Source organism: Artibeus jamaicensis, unplaced genomic scaffold (assembly GCF_021234435.1).
Source record: "Artibeus jamaicensis isolate MK-2021 breed Jamaican fruit bat unplaced genomic scaffold, CSHL_Jam_final scaffold_660, whole genome shotgun sequence".
Classification (NCBI taxonomy): Eukaryota; Metazoa; Chordata; class Mammalia; order Chiroptera; family Phyllostomidae; genus Artibeus; species Artibeus jamaicensis.
Genome location: NW_026522052.1, coordinates 10,279,070 through 10,302,432, shown reverse-complemented (window position 1 = coordinate 10,302,432; position 23,363 = coordinate 10,279,070). Strand labels below are relative to the sequence as shown.

General features: G+C 45.4%; 1 protein-coding gene across 2 annotated transcripts in view; it reads right to left on the bottom strand.

Annotated features, from left to right (window-relative positions):
• Positions 1-23,363, bottom strand: part of FEZ1 (fasciculation and elongation protein zeta 1) — a 38,378-nt gene that overhangs the window by 10,059 nt on the left and 4,956 nt on the right. For both annotated transcript variants that reach the window (XM_037134138.2, XM_053659453.1), the window contains exons 2-5: positions 22,558-22,902; positions 16,047-16,146; positions 4,008-4,091; positions 1,940-2,108 (exon numbers count right to left, since the gene is read on the bottom strand). In XM_037134138.2, the coding sequence (XP_036990033.2) occupies positions 1,940-2,108; positions 4,008-4,091; positions 16,047-16,146; positions 22,558-22,868 (664 nt within the window). In that variant the 5' untranslated portion in view covers positions 22,869-22,902. The remainder of the gene's footprint in view (positions 1-1,939; positions 2,109-4,007; positions 4,092-16,046; positions 16,147-22,557; positions 22,903-23,363) is intronic.

Below are 23,363 nucleotides of genomic sequence, written 5' to 3'. Positions count from 1 at the left end.
CCCTTGGGTGAGGATTTAAAACAAAATGGACCCAGAAAGCAAATGGACCCCTTTTTAACGGCATCTTTTGTTTCTGCCGCAGAATCTCCATTTCCTCCTCCTTTTTGTTCCTGCTTTGCCCGACACTTGCTGACTCGGTCCGACTTCCCCCTTTATTTTGCCCTGCGGTGCCGTCCGCCTCCTTCTGCTTTTGCCATTTCGCTCTGCCTTTCAGCCGTTCTCACGAGCCTTCTGCTGACCGCGTCTGTGTGTGGGACCTTTGTGTGGCTGAGAATGGCCTGACCGGGCAGCTGTGGGTGCAGAGCTGCAGCCAAGTCCCCGCCATCGCCCTGCACAGGCTCCTCCCCTGGGTCACCGTCCTGCCTCTGCTCCTCGCTGCCCGCGTCTCACTTCCCCTGCACAACGCAGGTCACGCCTCCATTTCCCAGCTGTTCTGATCCCGGTTTGGATCTGCAGGTCCTGACCCGACCCACCTTCTCCCTCCATCGTCCCTAAGTCCCCGCTACCAGCACCCCTCACCCCCATCCAAAGGAGTTATTCCCAGGGACACGGCCCCTCCTGCAGCCAGAACGACATCATCCCTACAGACTGATGGATTTTATACTCAACTTTGCCCTTGCTGTGTTACATCTTTTCATTCCATTTTTTTAATCCCCACCTGAGGACATTTTTTTCCCATTGCTTTTAGAGAAAGGGGAAGAGGTGGGGGGGGAGAGAGAGAGACATCAGTGTGAGGGAGAGACGTGGACAGGTTACTTCTCATATGTGTCCCATCTGAGGAGCAAACCCACAACCTGGATATGTGCCCTGACTGGGAACTGAACCCACGACCTTTCAATGTACCAGATGATGCACCAAGCAATGGAGCCACACCGGCCAGGGCCTTTTCATTGCATTCTTCATCCACCTGTTTGTTTGTGTGATCATAATGACTAAAATCTGTGTCAGAGAATCAATACGATACACAGATTAAGAGTCAGGACACTGGAGTTAACCCACCTGGCCTCAAACTTGGCTCCGACCCTTCTGACTTATACGTGGTGTAAGGAGAAATGCAAATGCACAGTAAGAGGCTTGCTTTTCCCTGTTGAAAATAAAGGAGGAGACTGCCTCTCCCTGACTGTCCCGTCCTCCCAGAATTTCTCTCTCTGTCCTCTTCAAGTGAATGTCAGTCATTTTAATGGCCGGATAAGCCTCTTGCCAGTCTCTGGGCTCAGAAATGTTTCCTCAAGAATCAGGAATTACTTTGAAAAGCAATCTTCGAGGAGGATAATGGGACCTTTGTTGTCACCTGACTCCAAATTGCAAACCTTAATTAGTGTCATGGATTGCATCCACTTAGCTCTCAATGACAGTGAGGTTTCTTTCTGGCCCTGCAGTCCCTTTGCGGGTGGCTCATGGCATATGTCACATGCTAACTTAGTGCTTCTTCAGTGAGAAAATCGTTTTCTTTCTCCCTGCTTCCATGGAAAGGCTTTCGGAGTGAAAGGAGATTTTGTTTGTAATCACATTTTTGCAACAGTGGCCTTCGGAACACTCAGCTCAACCCGAATGGGGTTGGTGTGCGGATAAAAGGAGATTGTGTGCAGAAAGTCTTGGAACAGGGTGGCTCACGGAGAGCTCTCCAAAAATATGAGCTGTTATTACTACCTTTTGTAGGGTTATTTTCATTAATTTTATAGTGGCATCGTTTTGAATCATGGGTTCAGATTTCTTCTACCTACTCTGCTTTAGTCTTCTTATTCTTTGCTTAGTTTTACCATTTTAATTTGCTCAACTGCCTTTTCATTTCTGGAAATGCTAACTTCTGCCTGATGCCCTGTAAGAAAGATGTTGCCAACTCCCCAGGCGCGAGGTTCTATTGGCTACGCGTGAAGTGCGTGCACAGTCTTGGCCCCGGAAGGGGTCGTCCTCGGCAGACCCGCCCCTAAGGCCTCACCTTCGTAGGACCAGTTGTTGTTGAAGGTCTGGGTCAAGGCCTGCATCTCCTGCAGGAGGACCGAGTCTGCCTGGGAGGAAGTTTCACCCCCATCCTCCTCTTCCAGAACCTCCTCTTCCTCCTCAGGGTCTGGCGAGTTCTGCATCATCTCCTCGATTTCCTCAATTACCTGAAGAAGGTACAGGAGAGACCGCTGACTGTGTCCTCTGCTGGAGGGACATTTGGGCTTGAATTTTGATCAGAGAAGGACATGGCTCATTTGCTGTCTGTACAATTCCTAAAGCCGTGTTGTTACTTAATAAATATTAATAATAATAAAAATAGATCTGACCCAAGGCATATACCCCCTCTTTCTTTACTGCAAAGCTTCTTCTAAGAACAGTGTTTAGCTGAGTGCTTTACTGGAGATAAACAGCTCTTTCAGGAAATGCACCGGAGCTGTCGGAAGGGAACATTTACTTCAATTTGCTGAGCACTTTACTTCTAAGTGGGAAAGTGTTTTATCCACTCGGCGTCCACAGGACACTCAGTCCATTCGTGGTCACGATGTGTAGGACAGGGGGCAAACAACCACGAAGTGACCCGCCACAACTCCAGAGACAGAGGTTTTTGACAGAGAGGGAAATGGCCGTTTTTCCAAAATTCTAGGCAGGAACTGAAGCTGCCTGGCGACAAGCGAAAATCAAGATAATAAAGGAATAAAAGGCTGTGTAGGGTCTGGAGAACAGAAAAGAGGTAAGAAATGCCCTGCTAATCTACACTCTTGGTGGGAGGACAGCTCCTGGAAGTGAGAGTAAAATTAGATGATGATCAAGAGGAATAAGGGTGATGGACTTTGCACATTAATTGTTTACACAAAAAGGAAGCCGACTAAGTCCTTCTGAAAGGACTCTGTCGAGGAGACCAGTCACAGCGGTGACCCGATCTCTGCATTTGCCTGTTCCTGATGCTGTGACAGACTCCGCTTCCGAGACCACTGGACTGAGGTCTTTGAAGTGGGTTTCTTCACGTTAGGGCTGAAGCAAGGAGAAGAAGACATATGGTCCCCTCCTTTAGCATAACTGCTGTTTTATCTCCAAACCTTCTCCTCTCTAGTCATCAATTTAGAGGACACGCAGTCCTCAACTCCTGAAAGCCATTCACAGAAGGCAAGCAAGTGACAGCCCCCCTTTCTCTCAGAGTAGTTACCATTGAATTGTGTCCCTAAGCTGTCTCGCTCCAAAACTCACAAAAATAACTGTTCGCCCCTGTCTTTTTCAACCTGGTTCCCTTCGAGCTCTGGATCCTAGCCTATTGATATCCCACTTTTTACCAGAAACACAAAAGCATTCCTTCTACTGAAAAGCTTTCTGGCATCCAGAGCTCCCAGCGGAGCCTTTTTAGAATTACTTTGCGAGAAAAACGTGCACGGTGCCTGCTCAGAACAGCCATCCACAGCTGTCTGTTGACTAAAAGGTTCAGCGAGGAACCCAGAGATCCAATATTATTCTCCTCCAGGAATAAATTATTAAAGCCCAAAATATAATTAACTCAATCACATGTGAAGCACTATACCTTTTTTATTTTTATCTTTTGACAAACAAAGAGAGACAAAGTGTCTCTAAGCCTTCTTTGGAAAGGCTCAGAATTCTCAGTGTTCTCTGAAACATGAGCAACTATCCAGCACGGGAAAGCCCCCTTCACCGTGTCTGTTGGCGGAAGAACAGGTGTGTGGCCCTTGTTTTGCTGTCCTTACTCTGGGCTCAATGAATCTGAATGAGGTTTATCAGGAGGCAAAGTCAGCAAACACCGGCCAGCCCCTGGCTGTTACCAAACGCGGAGCACCGCCCCCCGCCCCCGCCCCCCCCCCTTCCCGGCCGAGCGGCAGAAATTGGGTTCCCTCCTATCTACAGCAGCTGGGCAAACTGCCGCATAAAGAGAAATGAAATCCCTTCCGAAAGATACTCCAGCTCATCCATGCATTTGTCTTCTGCCTTCATTGGATGCGACAAGTATATTCTCTTGAAGTTTTTCTCTATCAAAAAACAAAAACGGGAAAAAATCCCAAGGACCAAGGAGATGCTCCTACCTGATCAGCTGTGAGTAGAGGCTCCTCGTTGATGCCGGAATCATGCTCACTCTTCTCATTGAATTCTTCCTCTTGGTCATGGATCTGCAGGGGGGTGGAATTCTGATTGACCATCAGCAGAACCAGGGTTCTCCCTAGTCTCTAGAACAGATGACACTGCCTGAGAGGCCACGCTAGCCACCCACTGGGTGAGAAAGGAGCCTGGTCCTGGCTGGCGTGGCTCAGCAGATTGAGCATTAGCCTACACATGGAGAGCTCACGGTTCGATCCCTGGTCAGGGCACACGCCTGGTTTGCAGGCGAGGTCCCCAGTTGGGGGTGTGCGAAAGGCAATCAGTGGATGTGTCTCTCACACACCCAGTTTCTCTCCCTCTCTTTCTCCCTCCACGCTCTCTAAAAATAAAAAATGAAATCTTTTTTTTTTCAAAAGGGAGTGTGAAGAGGCCCCAGAGTCCCGCCCAACCTCACATGTGCCCCTAGCACGCCGCATGCCCCGCTGAGTGCAGCTCGGTCAGCAAAAGGCAACAAGGGGTGAGCGACCAGCACGAGTCTGACTCAGAAGGAACAGCACTGTTCTTTCACCCAGAGGCGGTCGCCCTTGTGCGAACAGGAATCTTCTCCAGGGGAGCGATTCTGGGACCAAGCCCTGCAGCAAAGACAGACTTCTTTGTACAAGGAGTATCCATCTCAGAGTTTGTTGCCAGAATTTACTTCATTAGGCATTTTAAGGGGTGGGCTGCTCCGGTGCGGAGAGTCCTGTTTTCAGAGTTTGATGAAGTTGCTGGACCCCTCCCATTGCTGGAACCTGGGGTGTCACAGCTGACGGAGGACAGACAAATCCATCTGGGACATGCCACGGAATAGCTGGACCACGTGAACAAGAGGACAAACTACCCCATAAAAACTGTCCAACATTTGCCCTGTGGCTCCAAAACTCCGTAATCCCAAGTCAGATTCTGAAAGTTCACAACCGTCAAGATTCTAGATGTCGGTGTCCAACGAGGCATTCGCGGGATACCTGGCTCTACCGCCCACGTCCCAAACAGCCATAGTCTGGCGTGTATGTTCACATCTGGCAAAAACACGCCCCTAAACCACCTAACAAGCTGCCTGTATCCAGAGACTCGATTGGAACGTCGTGTAGGTGCTGCCACAAAGCGTCTTCAGGAAATCTTTCTGCAGAGCCCACTTTCCCTCTGCTCACCAGTGGCTGGCGCGCTCCTCCCTGGGGCTACGCCTTCCTATTCTCACCGAAGACACCAAGTTCCACCCCAAGCGGCCGTGCCAGAAGCCGTCTGCCCTCAGAAACGTCTTCCCTCTTCAATGAGCTCCACCTTGGCAGACTCCACTAACAAAACACACACCTTCTGTCTCCATTTGCTTAAAACCAGGACTATGTCATAAAAAAATTAATCAAATATATATTGAATGCCATCTGCGCTCAACCTGGAGAAGGGGTAGGACGGGGAGGTAATGGGACCGTTTGGGGGCTATGTGCCAGGTGGTGACATCTATCTCTGCTGTCGGGCCCAGATGCTCCTCTCTCTGCCAAATCCACCGCCTGCGGTACCACCCGGCTGCCCAGCTCCCCGCCGTGCAGAACAAAACTCCCGGCGCCACAGCCTGTTCGCAGCTGCACACTCTTAGGGCGGAACTTTGTTAGGGCCAGAAAGTCCTGGGGTAGAAGACGGCTCATACTGTTTTCTGTTTGGATTATTTTTTTAATTAGCATCTGACAGGAAGGGTTAGTCTATAACCAGATTTGTAAAATATGAAGTCTATTTTTAAAACTGAGGGTTCACATTTTCTAAAACGTGGCCAATTTTAGTGGGTTTACATCACTGATTGTTAACACGGCGTCTTTCAACTGTACCCTCTCCCTTCCTGAGCGCCTCCCTTGGTGTCCCCGGTGGAAGGCAGGTGGGGAGCTTTTAGACACATCCTTCTCGCTGCTCAAATGTTATAGGCTGGGGCATGAGTGACCCTTAGTCAGAGCTTCCCCCTCTCCCCTTCTCTGGCACAAAGCCTAGATTCGGATTTGTCAGGCTTGGGTTACAAGAGATTTGAACATCAGCTGCAAGCTTGTGAAAGCTACCTACAGTTCCCAGTATTATGGGGGTGTACCTACCCCATATTTTCCCAGACCTCAGAAGTCTTACACTAAACATAAAATCCAATAAAAGGAGAAGCATGCACAGAGTATTCCCCAGGAAGCCCAGTTTCTCTTCCACACGTGGCTTACCCCTCCTTTTGTCTGCTTTCACCACGCACACTCTGTCCCGGGCCTTCCTCCTCCCAGTTCTCTCACCTTCCTCTCTCTCTGGGCCCCCAGCCCCCCACTGTCTCTCTCTGTCCTGCCAGACTCTCTTCTGCCTCAGCAGGTGCTGTCACTTCTCAACAAGCCCTCTCTCCTTACAATGTCACTTACAGACTCCTACTTGCCTTCTGTGATCAGGACAATGTCACATGCAGAGAGTGAAAGCTGGAAGGGAACTAATAGGGAGAAAGAGAAAGACTTTTGAAAAATGGTGGCATTTACGTATATGATGAATAAGATATGATTGATAGATACGCTGATAGATGATAGGTAGGTAGACAGAGAGGTACATAAGCACCGTGTGCCTGGAAGACCGTATGAATACACTCACTCCTAATATATGACAGAGGCATAGACAGAGCCACGAGGAATTCCATTGGCCTGTCGTGTGACGATGGGAAGGCGGTGGCAGCGGGAAGGCTACAGTCAAAAATGATCTGCAGGCCAGGTCATTTCGGCCTGAATTTCTCTGTAGACATAAACTGCAAGCTGTTGCCATACTACCCATGTAAACAACGGCCCTCTCAAGAAAAATTATTCTTCCAGCTTGTCTTCTTTCTAGAATTGATCAAAGAAGACCTAGCGCCAGAAAAAGAGTCTGGCCATACTCTTCAGCAAGCTGTTCCTTCCTCGTGCTTTTGGTAAAAAGTGTGGCGTTAGGACTTGTGACATGGTGCCTGCAACAGCACTAACCTCACTGCAGGGTCCTCTGAGGGAGGCTTAAAATCACAGCGAGTGCTGCCCTGGCCAGGTGGCTCAGCTGGCTGGAGCGTTGTCCTGTACACCAAAAGGTACTGGGTTTGATTCCCAGTCAGGGCACACACGTGGGTTTTGAGTTTGACCCCTGGTTGGGGCGTGTATGGGAAGCAACCCATCAACGTCTCTCATGTGGGTGTCCCCCTCTCTTTCTTTCTCTCTCTCTCTCTGCCAAATCAATGGACATATCTTCAGGTAAGGATTAAAAATATATAAAATAAAATAAAGTAAAATAAGGGAAAGGAAAATGACAGTGAGTCCTTGTGTTCACTATGACCACTGACCAGGTCCTCTGCAGACGCATTCCAAATTACTGTGTCTGCAAACAGAAGGGACCCTCTGTGGCACAGCGCTTTCCTCCCCTCACCACGCCTGTTCACAGGGGCGGCTGCCTTCTTGACCAAAATTAAGAGAACAAAGATATACTTTCACCTCTGGTCAGAAGGTAGAAAACATTTGAAAAGTCACCAACATGTACCCAGCCCAAGAGAAAAGCTACCCTATCCCTTTGGGGCTATGAGCCAATGGGAAATGCCCATGTGCAGGGTAAGTCAATGGCTCTGGGTCCCCACAGTGAGACGCACAGAGCACGGCCAACAGTGAGCAACCAGCAAGTAGTTGCTGAAAGAATTAAAGAGCAAATGAAAAGGACAGGACTTTGGGGTAGCACTGTCACCTCCTGTGCTCAGCCCCACCTCCATGGGGGACCGCCCTGCTTGGTCACCTGGGGAACAGAAAGGTGTAACCAACGACCCTGAACTTCCACGTCCTCTTGTCCAAGATAGCCACTGTCTCCTGTTAATGTAAGTCATAGGAACAAGAGACCATCTTTTATATCACAGTCAGAAACAGAATGAGTTAATTAATTTAAAAAAATAATAAAAGTGAAGATTGTGAATAGTAATAACAATACATATAGACATACATGGCTTAAACATATCATTTTGACCTAAAAATAAAAATGTGAAAAAATAAAAAGCATTTATTTATTCACCAAACTCCTAATATAAGGCCAAGATGTCTTCTATGATAGGCCTCTGAATAGAGTTTCTCATTCTTTCCTACATCATCCCTATGATAACACAATTTTAAATGGCTTCCATTTCTGCCTTCATAGTGGAAGGAAGGTGCATAGGACACTGAGCACACGCATTTATCTCCTCGTCCTCCTGAGACCCTCCATAAGTGGGAGCAAAGGGACCAAAAAAGAATGCCCCACAGGGACAGAACAAACTGAGGAAGATGCAGGAATAGCAACAGAGATCCTGGAAAGCAGATGCTGACCTACCCAACTAGAGAGAGTTAGAGTTCAAACCCTGTGCAGGAAGCTGTCGAAAGTACGTGGATTTGCACTGAAGACCTTGAAAGGCTCAGGACTGGAGATTTCAGGGAGCTGCGGCAGTGGCTGAAAAGGATCTGTCAGGATTTTTCATCAGGAGCGGTGAGACCCCAGGTCTCTTCTCTCTTCCCGTGTGGAAAGGCCACTACCATCCTCTCACCCTCAAAAGCACTGGAGATTTCGCCCTGGCCGAGTGGCTCAGTTGGAGTGTTGTCCCATCCACCAAAGGGCTGCGGGTTTGATCCCTGGTCGGGGCACATGCCTAGGTTTCAGTCCCTGGTCAGGGTGCATATTGGAGGCAGTCAATCAATGTTTCTCTCTCACATCTTTCTCTCGCCCCACTCCCCCCTTCCTCTCTTTCTAAAATCAAGAAACATATCCTCAGGGGAGGATTTTATATAAAAAGCACCAGAAATTTCACTCTGGGAAGGTTGAACTAGGGAGGCTCTGGACTCAGAGACACTAGTCACATGAAAGTAGGGGTGAGGGATCTTACCCTAAGGAGTGGAACTGAGTAAAAATCTGCCTGCTCACCACACACGCCCAGCCTCCTGCCCTGACTAGTCTTCAGTGACATCAGCATGCAGGCTTATTCTCCTCGGCCAAGACTTTGGACAACTGCACCTTGTAGCCAGGGCATTTCTGGGACGCTAAGAAAGAGGACCTGCAGATACATGCCAGGACTGGGGGTTCCCAAGCCAAACGACCGGCTAGCTTCTGGCAGATCACCGTGCAGGTGTTCCAGCAGGAACCTCCAGCAGGAGGCAAGCCCGGCCCGCCAAAAGAGTTCAGCCTTCTGACTCCACTTTTAAATAGGAAAAGATGTCCAGGGATTGCCAGCCATTTGAGGACAGTTCCCAATGGGAGAGACAGGAACAAAAACAAATTATAGCAAAGGAAAATCAAAAGCAATAACGGCTCCCGCGCTTTGCCCTCCCCTCTTTTCTCCCTGCCTTTCTCCGTCCTGAGCTCCAGGGGCCCTTCTTCTGCCTCTATTCCTGGTCTCCTGAGCCTGCACAGCCCAGCTGCCTCACTTCTGCTACCACCTCTGTGACTTTCTGAACTAACTTCCTCTGATAATTTGGGGAGGGGGGAAGCAATACAGATGGCAGAAGAAATCCCTTCCTCTCATCACTCCCCTCGGAGGGATGGCAGGAAAACGCTGCTTCCTTGACACAGGAAAGAGCTCTTAGAAATTAAAAATGTGATAGCAAATGTCAACGCAGAGTAGACTTGAGAAGGTCAAGAAGTTGCCTAGAGAGTAAAATAAAATCAGGAGATGAAACATGAAAAGGAAAAAAATCAGGATATTTTTACATTCGACACTTGAGTTAAAGGAATTCCAAGAAGCGAAGCAGAAGAGACGGCCTCACTAGCCACGGCGGGGGGGGGGGGCGCACTGGTCCCCGACTTCCCCCTCCTGCCGTGACCGGCTATAAATCTGGGCCGAATCTATGAGCCAATTGTTTGCCGGCCCTGGACGCTGGCAGTGCAAGGCTGCGAGGAGGAAAACATGAAGTCAATGAAAGCCGAGAGAAGCTGCCCCCTGGGGCCTCACACTGCAAAAAATACTACGGAGAGCTTTTTGACCTGAAAGGAAATGGTGGAAAAATCGGATCTCCAGGAACAAATATAAAAATACCAAAAATGGTGAGTATGTGGGTAAATGTACAAAATTCCCCTGAGGCCCTGGTGCCGCTTGCGGACGTGGGCAAAAGCAGGCCTTTCCCGGAACCCGGACAGCTGGACCCAGGCTCCATGTCCAGCTTCTGTAACTGTGAGAAATAAATTTCTGTTGTGTAAAAACTGCCCACTTTGTGGTATTTTGTCGTAGCAGCACAGACAAACTAAGAGCGTTATTGTTTTTTGAAGTTTAAAATATAATCTAAGGTCCCATCTTAACAAGCTTAAAACATGAAGGGCGAAGTAAGTCCCTAGTAAATACAAAGAAGGAAATAGTAAAGTTAAGGGAAGACATCTCCAAACTAGAAAATGAACAATAGAGAAGAAAAGGGGTTCTTCGCAAAGTTGAGTAAAAGTGATAAATCCTTGCACGGCCTGATTAGAGGGAGGAGTGAGGGAGAGAAGGAGAGAAAAAACACAAGTTAACAATCTCTGTAATAAAAGGGGCATCACCATAGATCCTACTGACTGTAAAAGACTGAGAGAACAGCATAAACAACTGCGGAGAAACATTCAATGATGGATTAAATGAACACATTTCTTAGAAAGTAAAATTGAACAGAAAGCAACCCAGGAAGAAATGGAAAGTCTGAATAGAACTCTATTTATTAAAGAATTGAATCTGTAATCAAAAACCTTCCGCAGAAAAAGCCCCCAGTCAGGCTGGGTTGACTGGTGTGGTCTATGAAAGATTTAAGAAAGAAATAATACCAATCTAGCACAATTATTTCAGAAAATAGAGGAAGAAAAAGTCCCAGTGTTTAATACAATCACAGCTGAATTTCTAGCATGCTTTTTTGTAGAAATTGATCAGCTGATTTCAAATTTTATATAGAAATACAAAGGATCTAAAATAGCCAAAATGATTTTGGAAAAAAAGAACTATGCTGGAAAACATACTAATTTAGGTCAAGACTTATTATAAAACTGTAGTAATGAATAAAGAATGATGTTAACATAAAAATATACATATATCAGCCCCGGCTGGCGTAGCTCAGTGGATTGAGTGTGGGCCTGTGAACAAAAGGATCACGGTTCCATTCCCAGTCAGGGCACATGCCTGGGTTGCAGGCCAGTTCCCAGCAGGGGATGCATGAGAGGCAACCATACATTGATATATCTCTCCTTTCCTTCCCCTCTAAAGATAAAAAAATAAAATCTTTACAACCAATCACAACCAACCAACTAGGCTTTCCCAAATAGTACAGCCACTTAATCAAGCTATAGCCAATCAAATGACTTCTTTCCTCTGCTTCCATCTCTTCTCTGCAAAAGTCTTTTTTCCTACCTCATGTCGGGGGAATACTCCCAACCATTTCTGGTTTGCTGCTGCCCAATTTGAATTGATTTTTGCTCAAATAATTCATAAATTTACTATGCCTCACTTTATTTGTCTTTTAACATAGGAATTCTAACAACTGAATAATAAGAACACAAACAAACCACAAAGAAAATGGGCAAGAGATTTGAACAGGCACTTTTCCAAAGAAGACACACTTGTAAATAAACACATGAAAAGATGTTCAGCGTCATGTGTTACTAGAGAAATGCAAATTAAAACCAAAAGAAGACACTGCTGTATACCTGCTCTAATGTTGAAAACTAAAAAGGCTGTTCATAAGAAGCACTGATGGGGATGTGCAATGACTGCAGCTCTCAAACTGCAAAATGCTCTGGCGGTTTCTTAACCAGTGAAACGTGCACTTGTAACCCAGACATCTATACATAGGTTTGTACCCAAGAAAAACGGAGACATATGCCCACAAAAAGTTTACGCAAGACTGTTCATAGTAGTTTCATTTCCAATGTTTAAAAACTGGAAAGCACCTAAATGCCCATCAATAAGTAAATGAATAAGCAAATTATAGTATTATATATACATATATAATAGAATAGCACTAAGCAATAAAAAATGAACTGTTGATACATAAAATAACATGGATAAATATCTAAATAATTATACTGAGTTTTAAAAACCAGCCCAGAAAAGAAAGAGTGCATGCTGCACTATTCCCTTTATACAAAACTCTAGAAAGTGTAAACTAATCTATAGTGACAGAAATGGGTCTCCTGGAGGTTGGGGAATGAATGGGAAAGTGACAGATGTGCGCAATGTCTTGATTATGGTGATGGTTTCACAGATGTATACACACATCAAAACTAATCAAAATGCACACTTTAATAAGTGTCATTCATTTTATACCAATGATCCCTCAACGAAGCTGCGAGAAGAAAAAGAAAACCAAAAACTAAAATAAAACAAAATAATAATACATCACGACCACGTTGGGTTTATCTCAAGAAGGCAAGGTTGACTTAATATTTGAAAATCAACTCACGTATTTCATTACATTAACATAATGAATGAGAAGACGATATATTCATCTCAATCGAAACAAAAAACAGAAATAATTACTCCTCAGAGAAATAACACAAGAAAACATGCTACAATATAAAGTCACGGGCTTCCAGGTTAAAAGGGGCCACTGAATTAATGCGGATTGAATGAATAAAAGTTTTTTTAACTCACTATAAGATACATTACTGCAAAATTTCAAATGAGAAAGGGGAAGAGAAAGATCCTAAAAGCTCTGGAGAGAACCAGAAGAGAGTCCCATATCAGAGAGAGGGAGTCATTCTGGCTGGTGTGGCTCAGTGGGTTGAGCACCAGCCTGCGGACCAAAGGTCACTGGTTCAATCCCCAGTCAGGGCACGGGCCTGGGTCGTGGGCCAGGTCTGCAGTTGGGGGTGCGAAAGAGACAACCCATTGATGTTTCTCTTGTACATCCAATGTTTCTCTCCTTCTCTTTTCCCCTCTCTCCCCCTCTCTATAAAATCTTCAAAATGGCAGGGAATGAAATGGATTTGGGACTCCTCACAGCCACTGAAAGCCGGAAGACAAAAGAACAATGTTTTCAGAATTCTGAGAACAAAAAATCTGCAACTTAAAATAACTGTTAAGTCAGACTCTCCAACGAAGAGATGACAGAATAATAAAGACATTCTCATATACTCTAAAATGCATATTCTTCTGTACTCTTTCTGAAGAATGTACTGATTTTTTCCTCACCCAAACAAAAAGATAAAAATATCAGGCACAGGACTGGAGAGAGGCAAGAAGGTTCGGGGGCCCCCAGGATGAAGGTCGGGGGCCCCCAGGACCGGGGTGGCGTGGCGGGGGCACGACCAAGCTAGTTCATAGCAGAAACATAGAGGGGACAGGCTCAGACGTTTTGTAGAAAAATTCGAATTGATAGAATATCTGATTTTTTTAAACCTGATTTTGAGATTTAGAGTTCCCTCAGGATTTGGGGTAGAACTAATGCTATATAAGGTATATTAGGAAATGAAACAAATGAAAAACAAGGTAATGCTTCCTCCAGATTAAACGAAAGGTTGTACAAGAGAGGAAATATTCTTACAGCACACTGTGCATGATTCAGCAAGAAACAGTACTTGAGGAGTATTTACAGAGTAAACCATGGGCCTGTGTAATTACCACTGATTGAACTATACATTGGCGACAACCCTAGGTTAGAATGGGGCAGGTTGAGTTGGGCATTGGAGATGATGTGAAAGAATTGAGTCTTATCTTCCATGATACAAAGTAATAGATATAGGTAACACCCCAACTGTTCATTTTAAATCATCAAAGAAATAGCAATGTAAGTGTGTTATGTAGAAAATTGAAGATACCTGCCAAAACAATCATCAATTCAAAGAAAGATACGAGGTTGCCTCTATGGAGCAAGGAAAGGCCAATCAGGGCTGCTTTTTTCATTTGTTTTTAGTCTCATATTGTTTTAAAAGTATTATTTGACTTTTAAAACTATGTGCATGTGTTACTTCAATTTTAAAAAAAGCAAAAATGCCCTGGCCAGAGTGGATCAGTTGGTCGGGCATCATCCTGCAAAGTGAAAGGTGGCAGGTTCGATTTCCAGGCACGGCCTACGCCCAGGTTGTGGATTTGGTCCCCAGTGGGGGCTCATGCAAGAGGCAAGTGATCGATGTTTCTCTCCCTCTCTTTCTCCCTCCCTTCCCCTCGGTCTGGAATCAATAAAAAGAAAAAAATTATTAAAGCAAAAATGCCTCTCTTTGCAGTCATAACCCAACACATTCTATAATATCTAATTAAATTACTTATTTACAGCCACAAGTACAAGCATGAACAGGCTTGGGAACAAACACACCTGGTTCCTGGCAATGAATCACCTGAGCAGGAAGAGAGACGCAAGCTCAATAGAGAGAAGCCTACCAGACGTGTGCATTCCGCTCGCCAAGGGCATCCATCCGGTCAGTCCGTTTTACAGAAGGAACACAGAGCCCTGCTTAATCTAGCAAGTCATTTCAACCGTAATGAATGCAGATCATTAAGGAGGATGAAATGAAACAACCTTGATCCATCCACTTTCGCTGCCTTGGCCTTTTCCCCTGGGTGAGATGGAAGAAATTCTACAAGGAACGAAGCTCAAGATCACCATCGTTCTCAGGGTCATTCAATTTGCCCTGAAATATTAACCCTCTTGAGGGAAATCTGCAAATGAGGATAAATTGAAGTCCTTTTGAAGGGCAGGTTATCTTATATGTTCTTTGGCTTTAATCCTCAGAATGAGTTGGGAAGGTGGCAAAAGAGATAACAAAGCAAAATCTGCTTTTTGCATCAAAATGGATCTGATTTAATTTCAGTAACTAGATTTGTTTTCATATTCACTATCTTCTTTTTTGCATTATGGATACCTACTAAACACCATACACATAGCACTGCAGGAGAAAATACACAGCGGGGAGTTCAAAACAGGACCCGAGACGGTCTCGTGACAAATCTCTTAGTCTGAAAGTCATCATCTTACCTGCCGCAGTCAACAAAGCCTTGAGATTTTCGAGTATTTTGGATTGCTAAGTATTGGAAGAGTTAAGAAGGATATACAACCACCTTTCCAAAAAAAATCAGCCAACTGATTATCTGCTACTTTGGACAATGATATGCAGAAATATTGTGCAGTAAGGGAAATCTGTTTCTAGCTCTTTTACTTGAACTTAATTCTAGAACACCCAGGAATAGCAGATTCATCCTGCCTCCTTCATGTACTGTGCCTGACAGCACTTCTTGATAAGAAATTGTCAAAGTTCCTTTTTAGCTGAAACTAGAAAACCAAGCAAAGCAGAAATGGGCTTTTAGCCATTAAATGAGTACACCTTTTTATATGTAGAATCAGCTGGGAGGGGCAGTTTTCTGGAAGTTCACTCTCAGCCTCTGCAAATCAACTCAAAATAAATATTCTCTTTATTTATTCAGAAGCCTTTATGCTACTTTTTTCTTTGACATCAGTAATCTCAGAATGTGACTCAGGTCCAACAACGTAAACGTCTCTTTGGTTGAATTCCATAAAGAATTCCTCCTCATACCAGGTATTAATGACTCGTGGACATGGACAACAGGGTGGGGCTTGACTGTGGAAGAGGTGAGGGCGCCCGGGCAGGGGAGGTAATGGGGGAAAATTGGGACAATTGTAATAGAGCAACAATTAAGACAAAAAAGAATTCCTTCCCATTGTGTGGCCACCTCCCTAATAGCTGGGCCCTGACTCTGGTCACCAGCCAGGCCCTGAGCTGGGCACAGAGCATCAGCACTTGCTCTCAGCACTGTTTTGATGGGACTAGACTGTTCGTTTTAACCATTATTACTTGAACACAAAAAGAAACTCGTGGTAGCCACTGCCCTCCTCTTCCTTCAGACCACCTAACGTCCCATGTTCACAGATAACAATTCCAGGCACCCCGTGTACACTGGGTGTGCCCCTCATCTACAGCTCCTCCTTTCCAGCAATGATTTTGAGTGTTTAGTGGAGAAGACTGTTAAGATCCTAAGTGTTCCTCAAACTGGAATCCACATTTTCTCAAGCCCTATCAAGTTGGGGGCGGTGTTGGAGGGAGCAGAGAGGTACCTCAGTGTCAGAGCTGTTGCCATTCAGAGCCTCCAGGTTTGGGTCCCTCCAGTCCTCTGAGAGTGAAGGGATGTAATTGTCTGTCAGAGCATCCCAGACCCTGGAAACAAAGAGAAGCTCTCATTAGCACCCATCTGTGGCCCCACCCCCAGGAGGAAGGAAGAGCCGGGTCGGGGGAGGAGAGGGGCCTCCAGGAGCGCCAGGCTGAGGCATCTGTCTTCCAGCATGCAGGGGCAGGGCAGCTTAGACACCGAATCAGAGGCTCACCCTGGCTGGGAGCCTCCAAGTGCAAGGTGTTTGCTTCGGGGAACAGGGATTTCTCACCATTGAGATGCACGTGGTAGAGAGGACAGTGAGACCACCTCTGACAATAACAAAATTTCCCTAGAAAATAAATCTGCCCTTCCACAAAATAGTTCACGTCTCATGAAACTGAGTAATGCCTCTGTTTCCTCTCTTATGGGCAGAGAAGAGTGGAAGAGAAGAGGGGAGGGAAGGGGAGGGGATATCTGGACAGATTTTCTGGCTGGATCTCATTAAGCACAGGGTCGTTATCTGGGCCAACAGTGCGGATGCTTACTTATTACCCAAAAGGTTTAGTGAGCCCACAGGTGGCACAATCTGCCCCCTAACGACAGAGTTGGAGTGTGCCCCGCCTCCACCATGGACCCTCCAAAGCAAACATATGGGAGGGAGAACCGAACACACCTCTGTCTAGGTAAACACTTCTTGGTGGGAGAAGACGAGGCTTCCTTGTTTACATTTCTTTTTAAAATTTCAATATGTACATTATGAAAAAAGGGGTTTTCTACAATTCCTGTTGCTTAACTCACTTATTTCAGAATGATTTGTTTGGGGGAAAAGGGAGGCGGGAAAAATCCTGAAGTCACAAACTTTCACGCAGTGGAAAATACATGCATTAATCAATAGTGAGGGATTGATATGAACCAGTAAACCAAACCCTAAAATGCTGCCACCCCCGGAAGCAAGCAGCACCCTAGTTAACACTAAAGAAGGATAAAGGAGGCCTCTCTGCAGTTCCCTCAGGTGCCTGTGTGTGTCAGATGCGAGTGGCGCCTATGAAACCAGCGTGCAGACAACATTAATGCAAGAAAATAGCCATTTAAAGTGAGCAATCTATACGGACCAAATTGAAAAAAAAGACAAAGTACGGATTAAATATGAAACAATAAGTGCAAATTATATATATACATATATATACATATATATAGAGAGAGAGAGCAAAACAGAGCACAGATACTTGAAATCAAAATCAGATACATAAAACGAGGGAGGGAAGAGTTCTTAATGCTTAACGTATATAAAATCAGAAATACTATATGATGGGTTGCAGGCAGGTTCCCTGCAGGCCAGTTCCCTGCAGGGGATGCGCTAGAGGCAACCATACATTGATGTTTCTCTCCCTCTCACCTTCCCCTCTAAAGATAAATAAATAAAATCTTTTAAAAAAGGAAAAGAAATACTATATGATATATGGGTGTATAAGCAAAGAGATTTTCCTAGTGCTCGGCGCATACCATTTGAAGTGGCAACGAAATGAAAAGAGTTCACAAAAACACAATTTAGTGGCGGTGCCTGGGCCATAGGCTCGTTCACTATTTTCCTACGATTACGAGAAAGCCCTTCGAGAGCGCTCACCAAGCGTTCACTAGACTTGTATTCAGCAGGGTTTGAGTCTACTCCGTAAACATAGCGATAATGCAGTCTCTATCAGGCACAGTTAGCACCTCCTTAATCCAGCCTAATTCCAAATCCACGTCTCATTAGCATCCTAGAGCCAAATGTGATTCGACGTCTAGGAGACCGAACTCCAAGTGCCACGCCCACTAGAAAGGTGGGGACGCCCCCTGCTTGCATGAGATCACTGCATCAGGTTCTCTGAGGTGACGAGGTAACAAAAGTGCGTGCAGGACTAACCTTCGGGTTTGTCCCCGCAGCAAGTGCCTGGAAAATGAAATTCAGCAAAGCCCAAAATAGTCCACAGCCGCGTGTCCCGCTCCCCTAGGCAGGATGGAAGCTGGGAACTTCAATGGGCTGCACACATTCAAATGACCTTCAAATTGTTCATATCCTTAAGGTGACAGCTGGAAAATCTGGCAAATCTTTTAGGGAACAGCAACTTTTCTCATCTGAGCCTTCACGACCCTCCACTGTATTTTATCTCCTAATGCTAGATTTTTAGTGACAATTTCCTAACCCTTTATCTCCTCCCCATTCTCATTGTCTTTCAGGTTTTGTCCAGGTTTTCCTCTTCGTGTTGAACAGCTCTTTATCCTTTGAGGTGTGTGAACAACCTTCACAGAATGACTCCCATCTCTTTGCAGTCACTCACAGACCTTCCTGTATTTATTGGGTTCCCGTCCCCCACCAATCATAGCAGCCAACACGAAACCAACATAAGCCAGGTGCTACTCTAAACATTTACCGTGGATTAATTCAGTCACTCCTCACAACTCTGTATGGCAGATGCTAATGAGGAAGAACTGAAACCTAGGAAAGTTTATTTAACTTGGGTAAGTTGAGGCAGCTGTGAAAACAGAGGTGGGGTTTGAATCCAGGCAATAGAGCCTGGCTTCCTAACCATTTAACTCCTCCAACTCTGGATGAATTTTATGACGGGCATGGGCAACAGAACACTATAAAGTCCCAAATCACACCTGGGACCGCGCCTAGAATCACACCTGGGGTTAACATCACCTTTAACCCCACCTTTAACCTCAGAACCTGGCTGTGTGTGAAACATCTATAGCTACCTTGTTCTGGACAGTGCTTTCTCACCAGTCTGCAGAAGATAGTGGCTTGGGCAGCAGGGGTGCACACAGCTTTCTGCCTCCATCCCCATCCCAGGGAAGGGCAAATGGAAGGCAAAGGCAGGCAGCCATGGCACTGAGGAGCGTGGAGGGAGGAAGAGAGAGGGATGGGCTTTCTCCCCAGAGACGCCGACTCTCCAATGGTAAGCAGGGTCCTTGGAAATTAACAAATTCCCTTGTGCGGATACACTGAGGTAGACAGTAAAATCCCACTTCCTGAGCAGCAGCCTACTCTGTACTCTTATCTTGCAGAAAGGAGTCTTCGAAAGCTATCTATTCTATCTTTCATCAAAGAGCTGAGATTAAACAGGTTGCCTCAATCCTGTCCTGCTGCCCTGAGATTATGTTTGCTGAAAATAACAGAACAGTCTTTTCAGGTGCATATTTCATAGCTTGGGCTCAGAGGTCTGCAGAATTGATTACACTGTCTTTCGGCAGAGGGCTAGGGCTTTGGGAAAGGGTGCCGGCAGAGGTCACCGAACAGTGTGGATTGTGATGATACACCTAGACGAGAGCTCGGGTCTGAAACTGGCAATACAGCCATCAAGGCTACCTTAATCCTGCTGCATACACGTGTGCGTACACACATCCCGACACATCTACTCCTGGCAATATGGTAAAGAGTGCACAGGGCTCCTCGGGCTTGGTGACATGTCCCTGAACCCCCTCAGGCTGAAGTCCCTCAGATGAACCTTGTCCAGTGTCCATTTGTGTCTGGTGCCAATGTCCATCCTTAGATGTGCGTTCACATGAGTGTGCTCTCGCAGTTAACACGTAAGATTACTAGCACAATAACGACTTTGAACAACTTTTTAGATTCGTCCCAGTGCTTAACCAGAATTAGTGTTACCTCTGCCTTCTCTAGGGGAACACTGAACCTCTAAGAAAAGAATTAACGTTCCTAAAAATCACGGTTATCTGTCAGCTTTTCCTAGCTGATTATTTAATATTTATTTGTCTTCAACTTACAGTGTGGCTGCCTGGAGGCTATTTATATATTGTGCAGACTTAGCCTGTGTCTTTAACATCACCTGTAATCCCATGATTTCATCTAAAGAACAGGAGAACTGTCTCTGTTCTTGATTGTTTGGCCCCTCTGTATCCAGGGCCCTCGTAGGAGGGCTGGTAGGGACTCCAATAAGGCAAGAGGTGAGGTGAGACAGTCCATTCCCATTGTGTATTGGGCTCTAGGGAGCTCTGGTCCCCAGGTTCAATCTCTTATGATAGAGGAAAGAGTGATCACACCTAAGCCAAGAAGAGATTCCGAAATCGTTTCTAAATTTAAAAACAGGAGAGGTTATTTAAGTCTAACTTTCCATGAAGGCTTCATGTCCTGAAGAGTCAGAGACGAGGTGGTATCGCTGCCAGTTCCTTAGTAGCCAAACACTCCCAATGGGAATCAAAGAAATCAGACTTCAAAGGGAATGACTGCATGTGCTTTACGGTTTGTGCTTTCTTTAAGGAGGTTAGTTTGACCAAAAACGTCATTGTTTTTGTTTTAAAGGGTTCTATATTTAGTTCTATTCCACCCAAAACACTTTCCATTCATTTGGAGGTGAACTATCTCTCCAAATACCAAACCTAAGCAAGCTTCTAGAACACAAGAGCTATGCTCAGGAGAATTGCAATCAGATTAGATATTCAATTATCTTTCTCCTTTACCTCATCATAATTCTACAGTTGAAATATCTGAATAGGTGTCTAGAAAATATTCAATTTAATTCTGATTTTATTTTAAGTTGTGAAGAGTCAGGTACCTGGACTGGCTAGAAAGCACAGTGTTCATTTCTCTCTTACCAGCTGCCTCCCCCTACACTATCCTCAAATCATACTTGATCTCTAAGGAATTATTCAACCTTTGGTCTTTTAGCCGAGTCAGTCAATGAAGCAGGCGAGTGAGGACAATCAGGACAAAACCAATAATCCCACATGACCGTAATTGACATTGAGTGGCCTCTGCTGTTGTGTTGGGAGAGAGTAAGAGCCTGCTGGCTGGGCCTTCATCCTTAATGAGGCAGAGGGGGATTTCGATGGCAGAAAAATGATTTGCTGGAAGCAAAAGGTATGGGGCACATCTTAAAATGTCATTTTGAGAGCGCAGCCGGGATGAGATAAGAAATTAAGTTCTTCAAGAGTCCTTAGTCCCGCTTCATCAAGATTGGGCTCTGGAGGCTTCAAAGGGGAGGACCCACGCAGCCAACTAGAGTTAGGTGACCAGCCCAAGGTCACATAGTGAGTTAGTGAGAGTAGGAAAATTAGAATTCATAGTCCTTATATTTCTAGTTCATTGCCTGGTGCAATGAACTACAGTAAAAAGATTCTCTGTACAATCAAGCCCCACATTTTTCCCTTTTTTGATTTAAAAGAGTTGAACAAATTATACAGGCTCAGTATCTAAAAAGGATTCATTTGAAACGTAAAATGGAATCAGAACATTCAGCGCAGAGAGGGTACCAGTCACCAGAGTGAGATGTTCTCTATGCCCGTGGCTTTAGGGGAGACTGAATTAAAAAGAAGACAGAAATGGGGTAGACCTAGAAATACTTTACATATTCCTACAAGGCTAGCTGTTATTGCTCATCCAACTCATTCAATATTCAATAGTTCATTCAAAAATATTTGATCATGCACTAAACACCAAGCACTATATTAGATGGTGGGGATATAATAGTAAAACACAGATGGGGAGCCCTGTATTCAGAGATGCAGTCTTAATTAGTCACCACATAAGCAACCGTCTGCCAGATACAGTCAGACCCAAGCCTCCAGGACATGCCTCTTACCCAGCTTGTTTATGGCCAACTCTTCCCACTCGAGTCCGTAAAAAGAGAACCCAAAGCACAGTTGCTCAAAACTTCCATTACCATCCATGTGTCATTCTTGAGCAATGCCTACAGAACGACTGGTACATTTTTATCTCTGTAGGGAATTCATGTGTTTTTTATAAGTGCCCCAAACACTGTTCTTTCATTTATATGACAAATTACCCCTTCTCTTTCTAGTCCCTCCCCAAATAGCTCTTTTCTCAGATCCCTTTTCTTGACTACAGTTCAGATCCAAGAAGGTGGTTGGTAAGTGACGTGGGGGATGCGCCCACCCAGAAGCCACTTCTCCCAGTTACCACTTTTACATTGTCTGGGGTAATTCCATGGGCTCTCTGTTCAATTGATATATGTTCCTATTTGGACACATCTTAACCTTTCTAGATACTTTTTTACAGTGGTAAGGGACTGTAAACAATTCAGAGATGTTCACAATTCTGCTGTTTCTTGAAGGAAATTGTTCTAATGACATAGATTCCTCTGTCATAGTTAATTTCTTTTTTCTGGTCCTTATTTATTTTTTAATATCTGGGTGGATTCCCACTGACACAAAAAAAGCTGAAGATAGACCCCCCCAAATGTACCATGCTCCTGAAATTCTATTTGTATCGAGGGAAAACTTTCTATTTCCTAAAATCCCTTCATTACTTTGAGCCATTCTTTCCATCTAAGAAAACTCTGCTGGTGACCATAAATGGACATTGCAGAGCACGTCAGCAGTTGCCAGGCACTGCCCCACGGACATAAAAACGTAGGCAAGAAGCCATGAACTCACAGCCAGAAACTACTTCTCTGTCCGGGAGCCCCAAGCTACAGGGTCCTGGTATGAAGTGGAAGAGGGTAACTAGGACTCCTTACTCCTCATCCTGCAGATTCTCCTCCTCCTCCTGGATCTGGAACTGGTTCTTCACAGGAGCGAGGTTCTCGGTCTTGGCGTTGTAGTTCCGAAAGCAGACATTGAGCTTCTCATCAAATTCATTCACGAGGTCCTCCATGGACTTGAAGCTGATTATCTCAGAAGAAAAATTCTCAAGCTCGGACAGGGAGGGGTCCTCTAGATGGTGGGGAGATGAGCCATAAAAACACCGGGGCTTCTCCTCCCGTCCCTCTGAGCAGCAGGGCCGGAGGTCCTCAAACTCTTCGTCCAAACTCACCAGTGGGGCCTCCATTCTGGCACAGCTGCAGCTCTCAGGATTCGTTTATCTGGGAGAAATGAATGAGACAAAGTGAGCTTGGGCTGGCCTTCCGGGCCAGCTTTGCTGACCAACAGGAATCCCTTCCCATTACTCTGTCTTCCCAAAACCAAAGATTCCACTTTACTGGCATCCATCGCTCCTGCACTTCCTCATTATTGCACACTTAAGGAGTTCAAACATCATTGTCCGTAGAAATAATGCTAACCGAAATAGAGTAAACTTGAGAGACATACCTGCTCCCAATTCCCTGCTCTGAAAAACAAAGCTCAACGGTGCACGTGCAGCCCCTGGACCAGACCGCCTAGGCTCACGTCCTGTTCTGCCCCTGGCCAGTTCTGACCTTAGCAAGTTTCTCAACTTCTCTGTGCTGCGTTTTAGTCTTCTCAAGACAGAAATAATAACAGGACCTGCGCATCCCCGGTTGTCATAGGGGTAAAGGAGCAAACACAGGGGAGAGCTTAGAACATG